General features: G+C 37.0%; 1 protein-coding gene across 4 annotated transcripts in view; it reads right to left on the bottom strand.

Annotated features, from left to right (window-relative positions):
• Window positions 1–31: 31 nt before the first annotated feature.
• The window catches only part of RNF20 (ring finger protein 20), a 48,552-nt gene continuing 36,581 nt past the window's right edge, over window positions 32–12,002 (bottom strand). For all 4 annotated transcript variants that reach the window (XM_031654362.1, XM_003911429.4, XM_021927313.1 and 1 more), the window contains 9 exons: window positions 11,729–11,850; window positions 11,239–11,609; window positions 9,856–9,973; window positions 8,790–8,939; window positions 6,079–6,291; window positions 2,456–2,581; window positions 2,152–2,292; window positions 1,368–1,469; window positions 32–1,133 (listed from right to left, as the gene is read on the bottom strand). In XM_031654362.1, the coding sequence (XP_031510222.1) occupies window positions 957–1,133; window positions 1,368–1,469; window positions 2,152–2,292; window positions 2,456–2,581; window positions 6,079–6,291; window positions 8,790–8,939; window positions 9,856–9,973; window positions 11,239–11,609; window positions 11,729–11,850 (1,520 nt within the window). In that variant the 3' untranslated portion in view covers window positions 32–956. The remainder of the gene's footprint in view (window positions 1,134–1,367; window positions 1,470–2,151; window positions 2,293–2,455; window positions 2,582–6,078; window positions 6,292–8,789; window positions 8,940–9,855; window positions 9,974–11,238; window positions 11,610–11,728; window positions 11,851–12,002) is intronic.

Raw genomic sequence — 12,002 nt, 5'->3', positions numbered from 1 at the left:
AAAAGTTTCAAAGAAAAATCATAAACACAAATGCAAACTGAATCCTGCTTTAATTCAAGCTTGTGGAGAAAAAAGTCCTACAGAAACATTCCACGGAATTTTCTGGAAAAGAGGGATCACAACCACCCCTGCAAAAAGGAGACTGAGAGTAATTCATAGCTCACCAAGTTCTCTCTGTATCAAATTCCCAGAATACCCAGAAGATTTCTTCACCAGCTCAGTCCTGACTCACCCTCTTCAATCTTCATTTCATCAGAAGACAAAGGGTCATATTATTTAAAAGTATTCTAGCCTCAAGAAATTTACAGCCTTGAAGTAGTAGAGCATTCAAAACTTAAATAACTTTAACAAGAAAGTCAGCTGGTCTTAACAAGTTACTCTGCTAGTAAATGGGAAATGGACTGAATCATCCTAGACATAATTTCATCAGGGCTGCAAACCACCCAGGGGAGAGTAGCACAATTATACTATTTTGTAATCCACATTCACAAAAAGTTTGCTACACAAATGAAGAAAACTTTGTTCCCATAGACAACTTATTTTTTAAAATATCACTCCCCAAAAGTAGCCATGTTTCCACTTTTGTTCCCTTCTCCATATCAAAAATACCAACTTGATTTCTTCAGGAGGAATGGACAATCCAAGTTTATACAGTGGGCTGGAAAAAGAAAACACTGAAAAGTCTAAAAGCAGGAAATAAACAAAACTGGGAGGGAAGACAGTAAGAGTTGTTTGTTTCTAATTCATTCTGAAACCCAAGGCTTGTATTTACCAGTCCTTTCTGCTAAAGTCATCCAGCTATTGAAGAGGAGAGCCTGGAAGTAAAGTCTGTGGAGGAAAGGTAGTTGACTGATAAACTGTCCTACAGGTGACAGTCAAGGAGAGAAGAGGTAGAGGTTTGGTGGTTAATGAATAAGTTCCTGACTAGCCAGCTCCTCTTCTTCTCTTGACTTAGATCAACCAATGTAGATGCGATGAAAATCATTGGCACCAAAAGCAGCATTACACTTGGGACATTTGCGCTGGCGGGTGTCATAGCGTGTCTTCACACACTCAAAGCAGAAGACATGAAAACACTTAGTAAGAACAGCATCCTTTTTACGCATGTTACAGCACGGACAGGTCAAGCGTGCCTAAAAAGAAAAGATGTCAGAGTTTGAGCAATCATGAAAGTTTATGATCCAAATGGCTCTCATATAGTACACAACCAAGAAGAGAACCCACAAGGCACTAAAAAAAGAGCATCATTTCCCCCAACCTGCCAAAATAAACCATTCTCTGGTTACCATCATGTAAATCATTCTCCCATTCTATTACGCCACTTAAAGCCTTGACAAAAAACAAATCACTGAGGCATTTTTTCTAACCTTGTAATCCTTAATCTCTTCCATCAGAATCTCATCACACTTGGGTACATTGTCTGGTTTCTTTGTGGTCTCCAGCTTCCTGCGAAGTCTAGAGATGTCCTCCTGTGGTAGGATAGCATACCTATTAGACACACTTACCCAAGTCTGCCATTTTTGAGAAAAACAATAGCTCTAACTTGAATTTTCTGTTGTGAAAAGAGAGGACTTTCTGTCCTTTTATGTCCAATTATCTTGTAGAAATGTAGAGAACTGCAAATGGCAGACTATTTTCTTTTGTTTCAGAACAGGCAACCATATCATATCCTCAAATTAGAATTGCATCTATTACCAATTCAGACCTGTGAAAACACATCTAAGAAGAGTTTAGAGGACAGTCCACTTTGTTCTATGGTAACTAGTTTTAAGCTGAAGGTAGACTGGTTTAAAATAACTCAGATTTATGGATAAGGACTGAAAGACATCATGAGAAACAGCTGGCATGACAAAAATAGAGACATTATAGGAGAACTTGAAAATCCTCTACTGCTGCTATGCTGCTACTTCTTTAACAATTTACTAATTCATTAATTTAACAAATATTTATTTTGTGCCTAGTAGGTACAAGGCACCATAAAAGGGTCTGAGTATATGGCAGTGAAGAAAACACTTACTCTCTTCCCTCAACAAACTCCCTCAAGTCTAGCAGGAAATGGCATACACTGGACTAATGATTCTTTCATGATATGGGTCACTTCTGACCTCAGAAAACACCTAAAAGGTGACAAGAAAAGACAACTGCTTTTACCTGGGCTCTTTTGAAATTGAACATGTCCTTTTCTTTGGTAACACTGTTCTCCACGATCTCATCCTGAAAATCATGTAGCTTCTTCTGAGCCAACTCCAGTTGTGCTTTGAGGTCATCTGCAAGCTGGGCTGCCTCCATTGCCTATGTAGGATGTACAAATAAGTAACACCATTGTATCATCTCTTATTCCCAGTGAAGCAAAATGTTAGCCAAAGTTGAAGGAATAAAGCAAACTTATAATTTCAACAGTGTTATACTTATTTGTTCCGCTGAGACTAACCATCATTAGATTAATCAATCATACCTTGCGCTTATTCATCTCTAAGGCTTGGGTCCTAAGACCCAGCTCTTTCTCCCCTGTGCCAATGTTGCTCTGTAACAGATGCTCCTTCTCTTCCAGTTTCCTTACTACCTGTAGCTGGGCATCAACCTTTGAACAGAAAATCAAATTTTAACAAAAATGAAAAGTTTAAAAAAAAAAAAAAAAAAAACTATTCTGTTGATCTATAAGCCCACAAAATATAATGTTAGAAAACTCAAACTATTACCGATTTTGCCCATGAACCCTTCAAAATACATCAAGACTATGATAACTGAAAGCTTTATTTCTAATATAAAATATTGTGGAAGATTCAAATAAAAGTCTGAAAAATGACTGAAAAGATTCTTTTCCAAATTGCCAAAAATAGAGAATATCACATGCTAAAGCTTAAAACCCAGTAATTCATACTACAGCATATAAATTGAACTCAAACCAAAGTCCAAGAGTATTCCCTTCAGAACAGCTAGCCATTCTAAAAGAGTCTTTTTTGAAATTAATGCACAAAGGAGAATCAAACAATATTAAAGTGTAAAAAGTAAAATCACAAACACCTACCTCCTAACCTCACCCACAACTCATCCCAATATGTGGAGGTAACCATTCTAACAGTTTCTCATGCCACCTTCAAAAAGCGTATCAAAAAGATAGTCCACCATGATCAAGTGGGTCTCATACCAGGGATGCAGGAGTGGTTTGACATCCGCAAGTCAATAAATGTGATACACCATATAAACAGAATTAAAAACAAAAATTACATGATCATCTCAATAGATGCAGAAAAAGCATTTGACAAAATCCAGCATCCTTTTATGATTAAAACCCTCAGCAAAATCAGCATAGAAGGGACATATCTTAAGGTAATAAAAGCCATCTATGACAATCCCACAGCCAACATTATACTGAACAAGGAAAAGTTGAAAGCATTCCCCCCGAGAACCAGAACAAGACACAGATGCCACTCTCACCACTTCCATTCAACATGGTACTGGAAGGCCTAGCCACAGCAATCAGACAAGAGAAAGAAATAAAAGGCATCCAAATTGGTAATGAGGAAGTCAAACTGTCACTATTTGCTGATCATATTATCATATACCTAGAGAACCTTAAAGACTCATCCAAAAAGCTGCTAGAACTGGTAAATGCATTCAGCGAAGCTTCAGCATACAAAATTAATGTGCACAAATCAGAGCTCTGCTAAACACCAACAGCAGCCAAACTGAGAATCATATCAAGAACTCAACCCCTTTGACAACAGCTGCAAAAAAATAAAATAAAATATTTAGGAATATACTTAACCAAGAACGTGAGAGACCTCGACAAGAAAAATTACAAAACACTGCTGAAAGAAATCATAGATGACACAAACAAATGGAAATACATCCCATGCTCATGGATAATAGAATCAATATTGTGAAAATTACCATACTGCCAAAACCAATCTACAAATTAAATGCAATTCCCATCAAAATACCAACATCATTCTTCAAGGAACTAGAAAAAACAATCCTAAAATGCATATGGAACCAAAAAAGAGCACGTATAGCCAAAGCAAGACTAAGTAAAATGAACAAATCTGGAGGCATCACATTACCTGACTTCAAACTATACTATAAAGAAATAGTCACAGCCAGGTGCAGTGGCTCACACCTGTAATCCCAGCACTTTGGGAGGCCGAGGCGGGCAGATCACGAGGTCAGGAGATTGAGACCATCCTGGCTAACACAGCAAAACCCCGTCTCTGCTAAAAATACAAAAAATTAGCCAGGCATGGTGGCGGGTGCCTGCAGTCCCAGCTACTCGGGAGGCTGGGGCAGGAGAATGGTGTGAACCCGGGAGGCAGAGCTTGCAGGGAGCCAAAATCGCGCCACCGCACTCCAGTCTGGGAAACAGAGCAAGACTCTGTCTCAAAAAAACAAAAAACAAAACAAAACAAAAAAACCCACAGTCACAAAAACAGCATGGTACTAGTACAAAAATAGGCATATAAACCAATGAAACAGAATAGAGAACCCAGAAATAAAGCCAAATACGTATAAGCAACTGATTTCTGACAAACCAAACAAAAACATAAAGTGGGAAGGGACACCCTATTCAACAAATGGTGGTGTGATAATTGGCAAGCCACATGTAGAAGAATGGAACTGGATCCTCATCTCTCACCTTATACAAAAATCAACTCAAGATGCATCAGAGACTTAAATCTAAGACCTGAAACTATAAAAATTCTAGAAGGCAACATTGGAAAAACCTTTCTAGACACTGGCTTAGGCAAAGACTTCATGACGAAGAACCCAAAAGCAAATGCAACAAAAGAAACAATAAATAGATGAAACTTAATTAAATGAAAAAGCTTCTGCACAGCAAAAGAAATAATCAGCAGAGTAAACAGACAACCCATAGAGTGGCAGAAAAAAATCTATACATCCAACAAAGGACTAACATCCAGTATCTACAAGGAACTCAAACAAATCAGCAAGAACAAAACAAACAATCCCACCAAAAAGTGGGCTAAGGATATGAATATACAATTCTCAAAAGAAAATATACAAATGGCCAACAAACATAAGAAAAATGCTCAACATCATTAACTATCAGGGAACTGTACATCAAAACCACAGTGCAATACCACCTCACTTTGCAGGAATGGCCATAATCAAAAAATAATAGGTGTTGGCATGGATATGATGAAAAGGGAACACTTTTACACTATTGGTGGGAATGTAAACTAGTACAACTACTATGGAAAACAGCATGGAGATGCCTTAATGAACTAAAAGTAGATCTACCACTTGATTCAGCAATCCCACTTCCAGGTATCTACCTAGAGGAAAAGTCACACCATGGAATACTACTCAGTCATAAGGAGGAACAAAATAATGCCATTTGCAGCAATATGGATGGAATTGGAGACCAATATTCTAAGTGAAGTAACTCAGGAATGGAAAACCAAACATTGTATGTCCTTACTCGTAAGTAGGAGCTAAGCTATGAGGATGCAAAGGCATGAGAATTATACAATAAACTGTGGGGACTTGGCAGAGGGAGGCAAGGGACAAAAGACTACACATTGGGTACAATGTACACTGCTTGGGTTGTGGGTGCACCAAAATCTTGGTATCACCACTGAAGAACTTATTCATGTAACCAAACACCACCTGTTCCCCAAAACCTATGGAAATTTTAAAAAAAAAAAAAAGTAAAATCACACATACTTCCTAACCTCACCCACAACTCATCCCAATATCCAGAGGTAACGATTCTAACAGTTACTCATGCAGCCTTCCAGAAATTTTTAAAATACACAGCACAGGCACACAAGTAAACATACACTTTAATGCAAAAAGGGTAACAAAATAAGTCAGTTGATTTTATTTCAGACATGTTTCCATATTAGCAGATCCATATTTGACAGCTACACTGTACTCTTTTGTAGGAATAACAGTAGAGATGTATAATTTACTTACCAATACCCTAATGATGAACATTTAGTTTTCAAATTTTTTTCCATCACAAAAAAATGCCACAATAATCGTTCTTTAATTTGTATCATCATGTAGAAAGCGCCCTATTTCAATAGAATAGAAAGCTCTACTCATCTTAATTACCTGAGTCTTCAGAGTCAAAACCTGATCTGCCAGCTCCTCCTTCTCTTCTTTAAGCAATTTATGGATCTGATTGGACTTGATACGCTCTGACATGAGCTTGAAATTTGCATCATCCTTCTCCCGCAATTGCTGCATCAAACGGATATTTTGCTCCTGCATGTCTTCAAAGGCCTGGCCTGTGACATCCATCTCAGAGAGGAGTGCTTCTTCTTCCTAAAGGATGGAGGAAGAGATTTCATTTTAGAAGAATCTTCCAACTTCAATGGATGAGCACCGGAAACTAAACTTTCCCACCATTCACTTAGATATAAATTAATTTAGTGACAGAGTTTTAAGAAGCCGTGTTTTGTCATTAGGCATACAAAAGCTCTATTATCTGAAGTCACTGGCACCAATTTTTGGTCTGATACTTATTAGTTGACCTGTATTCAAAGTCAGTTAAAGCAGACAATAATTGTATTTACCTTAATCTAGACAAACAGATCAAGCAGTAATTGGTTAAGAGTATTTCCATCGTAACCTCTCACATTTTCTCATGCTTTTCTGCAATTAGAATACTGGATCTACAGGATTTCCAGCAGGTGCAAACATCTAAAGCCTTGTAACAATCTGATAGGTGACGACTGGTATCTAATAATAGCTTTACTTTATATCTATCTCATTATAAGTGAGACTGAGCATCTTTTCATATGGTTAAGACCATTTGCATTCTTTCTATAACCTATTCATTTCTTTTGCCTATTCTTTCATTGGATTCTTGAGTTTTTTCCCTCTATTTTGGAGAGGTTTTTTTTTTTTTTTTTTTTTTTTTTTGTATCAGGTAAGCCTTCTTTGTAATAAGAGTTAAAAATATTTTTTACTTTTTGTCATTTAATCTTTTGGCTTTGCTAACAGTGTTTTTTTGCAATGTAGAAGTTTTGTAGCATTTTAAAAAATAACTCAAAATTACCAATTTTTTGTTCACATTTTCTAGCCTTTTATTCATAGAAAGGTCTCTACTCCAAATTAGAAAAGAATTTAAAGGTGTTCTTCTAGCTTTTTGATGGATGCATTTTTTTAAATATCATATCTATGATCCATTTGGAAATCATCCTAGTGTAGAGCATTCAAATATGTATCTAACTTTTTTCTAATATTATTTTTTTTACTTTTGTCCCATCACATCAGTTTTTCTTTTCCCCACTGATTTAAAACTATGTATTTAGCATATAATAAATATCATGTGTACTTTTATCTATTTCTCAAGTTTCTATTCAGTTCTAATAGTCTGTCTAGTAGTCCCAAGCCATTTTACCTACAGAAACTCTATGTTTTAAAATATGGAAGAGACCCCAGAGCTGTTCTTTTTCAATTTCTCTTGTTACTCTTGTTTACTTTTCCACATGTACTTTAAAACCAGTTTGTCTAGTACCAAAATAAACAAAACCATAACTTAAAAAAAGCACTTGCATGAGATCACAGTACATTAACACATAAACTTAGAAAGACTGAACATTTTTAAGATAGTGAGTCGTCCTATACAAGAACAGTGTCTTTCTTTTTACTTGTTCTAGAACCCATAATAGTACAATTTCCTGATAATTACCTTGAGAAAGGGAAGAAAAAAAAAAAGTGGCAATTACCAGATTTAAGAAAAGTCAAAATTATACTTTTTCTTTGAAACGGAGTTTCGCTCTTGTTGCCCGGGCTGGAGTGCAATGGTGTGATCTCGGCTCACTGCAACCTCTGCTCCCAGGTTCCAGCGATTCTCCTGCCTCAGCCTCCCAAGTAGTTGGGATTACAGGCATGCGCCACCACGCCCAGCTAATTTTGTATTTTTTTAAAAAGAGACAGGGTTTCTCCATGTTGGTCAGGCTGGTCTTGAACCCCCGACCTCAGGTGATCCACCCATCTCAGCCTCCCAAAGTGCTGGGATTACAGGCAGGAACCACCACACCTGGCCCAAAATTATACTTTTTAACAAAACAAATGTGTATAGGATCTAATGAAGTTCTTTTCAAGCCACTTCATGATCAACTTACCATTAAACCTACTCCATCTCACTGTTATATTGCTATTTCTTAGAAACAATGAAGGTGTACTAACAGAGAACACATATATGGTTTTTCCAAGTATTTTCAGTATCTTTATTACTGAATGTTAATAAAAATTCACTGGGATTTAAAAATAAATACATATTCATTATGAGGAAGAGAACAATCTCTGTAGTTCTATGACTGCAATAGCCATAGTTAACATACTGCTTAATCAATATGTACTATATTGGTTAATATATTATATCCTTATTATATATAAATCACATATTTATAAGCACAGTTTTTCTATGTAGTATATGTACTACATAGAAATATATATTTATAAGCATAGTTTTCTTAGTTTCACATATTTGTAATCATAATGTATATAAAACCTTACATCTTATTTTTCATTTTATATTCACTATAACCCTTAATTCCAGGTCAGCAAAGAAAGACTAGATCTTCAATAATTGTCCATTTAAATAACAGTAAATTTCCTGCCTTGCAAACACACAAAACAAAATAACAGAAATATTAAAGACTTGAAGGTAAGAATTAAAACACACACACAAAAAGGAAAAACACATATTAATCAAAAAAAGACCAAAATAAAAAAGCAAATTTTACTGGCAGTAACTTATTGTCAAGTAACATTTACTCAAAAAGTCAATTAAATAAAGAAAGTGTGTCCACCTGCTTGGCCATGGCTAGCTTCTTCTGTAGGTATTCTATCTGCTCCTCCACTGCCCGGATCTTCCTCAAGGCATCCTCATCAGCCATTTTCTTGTTCTCTTTCTTCTCTTTATCTTCCAGATCCTTGAGTCTTTGCCTTAGATCTTCCAACTATAGGAGGAAAAAAATTGCATAAAAATAAAAAGTTGTAGGCCGGGTGCGGTGGCTCAAGCCTGTAATCCCAGCACTTTGGGAGGCCGAGACGGGCGGATCACGAGGTCAGGAGATCGAGACCATCCTGGCTAACATGGTGAAACCCCGTCTCTACTAAAAAATACAAAAAACTAGCCGGGCGAGGTGGCGGGCGCCTGTGGTCCCAGCAACTCGGGAGGCTGAGGCAGGAGAATGGCATAAACCCGGGAGGCGGAGCTTGCAGTGAGCTGAGATCCGGCCACTGTACTCCAGCCTGGGCGACAGAGCGAGACTCCGTCTCAAAAAAAAAAATAAAATAAAATAAAATAAAATAAAAAGTTGTAATACATTTTCAAAAATCAATTAATACTGTGCAAAGATGGAGGGCCCGTAATACCAAAAGAATCTTTACAGAATTACAGAACAAGATACATAATATACTAAAGCATCACATAGCAACGTATGTTTTAACATCACTCCATTCCACTATGACATGCTTCTATAAGCAACATTTTTGAGAAGTGCACAGGTACCTTTCTTTAGAATAGTGGTTCTCATTCTTTTTTTAGGCCTCAAAATTTTAAGAGCATAAGACATTCCTCCCAAAAGTAATGAAAAAGATTATCTCTGCAGCAATGAATTACATAGGAAAAACAAGGAATAAATACTTTGAAAAGCCTACTGATAACCCCAGTAATTCAGATATATTTATTTTACCATCCTATGGAGAGTTTTAAAATCTCTACTTTAGATGGTCTTTCAAAAGGCAGGAAATGTTGCACTTAAACACTAATTTTAAAGATAAAGAAATAAATTATATCCTTAGCAAGTATGAAGGAAAATCCCACAAATGAAGATTTTAACCAGAAGGACAGGTAATAGCAGACTAGAATACCTCTGCCTTAGACTTCTTCTCAGCTGCCATCAGCTGAACTTTGTCTCTCTGTTCCTTTGGGGCAGAGCGGTACATATCCAGCAATAGTTTCATCTCCTTTTGGCTCTCTTGTGCCTTCCTATGACAGGCGTAGTACAAGGAGGGGAACAATGTAATAAGAAAATAAAGGTCATCAGAGCAAGGGAATTTTGATTGAGCAGAACATTTTAAAAACAGTTTCATTTTACATTTCATATCACACCTAACAGAAAAAATTTTGCACAGACTATCAAAAGACTTTTGGATAAGCTAAGAAAGTACAGAAAAGTAAGCTGTATAAAAATGAATCATTTCTCCCTTCAGACGAAGTCCTCTAACAAAGTTATAAAACAGACATTTGTACACTTGTTATATAGGCAAATTTCTGTGGCCCCCAATCCTGAGTAACTGAGATTTAGTAGTAGGTCTGGGGATGGAGCCCAAAAATGTATTTAAACAAGTCACTCAGATGGTTCTGATACCACATCAGAAAAAAAAAAGAAAAGAAAAAAAAAAAAATTGCCTTAAGGAGTTCAAGAGGGAGAAAAAAGAAAAAGGAAAAATTTGAAAGTCTGAGCTATACTGTTAATCCTAGATTTGACAGCTGAAGGATTAACCATCAGCTAAAGACTAAAACTTCACCTCTTATTAAATTACTAAACCTCTTAACTATACTTTTATATGCCAAAGGAGTTCAAGCATTTTGAGCACAGTGGTCCCTCAAACCCAAATATCAACAAAGGGTCAACCATAGAAAATAAGGAGCAAGAAGTAAGCCATTCTGCCAGAGAAGTTATTGGTTATACAGGAGAAGGGCCAATGGCATAAGGTTATGACACAGATAAATTCACCGAGTTAAAGGTCTGTCCGTGTTTCAATGTCTATAGGAGTAAATCTCCTAAGAAAGATCTGGTATATTCACAAACCAGTTAACTCTCAGGCAAACGATCAGATATTACTCAAGTTACAGTGATACATAAATACTCCACTTAGTATCATTTAAATTACGATTAACACCAGCAATCTGCTCAAATCCAGTGAAGAACAGTAGCTAATTTCTAATAATTCTCAGATGTGTAACCTCAGTCATGACATCCTTTTCCTTAATTTGGATTCACGGAAAATAAGGCTACAATCATCGGTTTACTGATACTTGATCACTGAACCAAAGTACTAAACAGCCATGAAGGCCATTTTGGCTGTGCACTTGAACAAGACTTGAAACCAAATTAATTGTACAATCTAAACCATTACAATGATTAGATAAGCCATGCCATCAACCAAACATTTCATGCATGATGTCTTAATCTTAGCTTTTCTCTTAGCTTTTCAGTCAGAAACTGTTACTCTAAATATGGCTCTTACTTGAGTTCAATCTTCAACTGTTTGATAATTTCTGCTTCCTTTTTCCTTCCATCATCATGTTTGCCTTTCTCTTTATCCTTAGCAGAATCTCTCTCTTTTTCTGACTCTTTTAGCTTCTGCTTCTCTCGTTCTCTCTCCTTCTCCTTCTCCCGTTCTCTTTCTCGTTCCCTCTCCTTCTCCCTCCTTTCTCGTTCTCGCTCTTCTTCATCCCGTTTAGATTTGATTTCATTGGCATCCTCCTGAGATGCCTTTGAAGCTGAGGACTGGGAGGATAAGTCCTCAGAATCTGGTTTTAGCTCTGCAGGCTCATCCTTAGGGTCCTCAGTACTAGACTGGGACTGGAGGAGGGCACTACCACTACGCAGACGTGTCTGGGAGAAAAAGAAAAGAAAGATGCACATCTCTTACGATAACCACATTGCCCACCTCATTCAAAAACAGCTTTATGACATTAATAGCAAACAATATTTATTCTATTCCTTCTGGTTACCTTGTTCAGGTCAGACTGCGCTTCTCTCAATTTCCGCTTATATCTCAGGACCTCCCCTTTCAGCTGGTGATTGTGATTCTGGAGGCTACTGATGAGGTGGCGCATCTCCCGGTTTATAGGGCCTTAAACACAGGAACAGCAATGTTATGAGGAACCGTGGTAAGGGCAAAGGCACAAGGAGAGAGAGCAGAACACATCAGGAGGCACAGAAATAGGGAGAATTAGCAAAGAAAAGATTCCCTCTCAGAAGATGGAAACAAAACTGGTCAACTTG

Source organism: Papio anubis, chromosome 13 (genome assembly GCF_008728515.1).
Source record: "Papio anubis isolate 15944 chromosome 13, Panubis1.0, whole genome shotgun sequence".
Lineage (NCBI taxonomy): Eukaryota > Metazoa > Chordata > Mammalia > Primates > Cercopithecidae > Papio > Papio anubis.
This window is presented reverse-complemented; position numbering and strand designations above follow the sequence as displayed.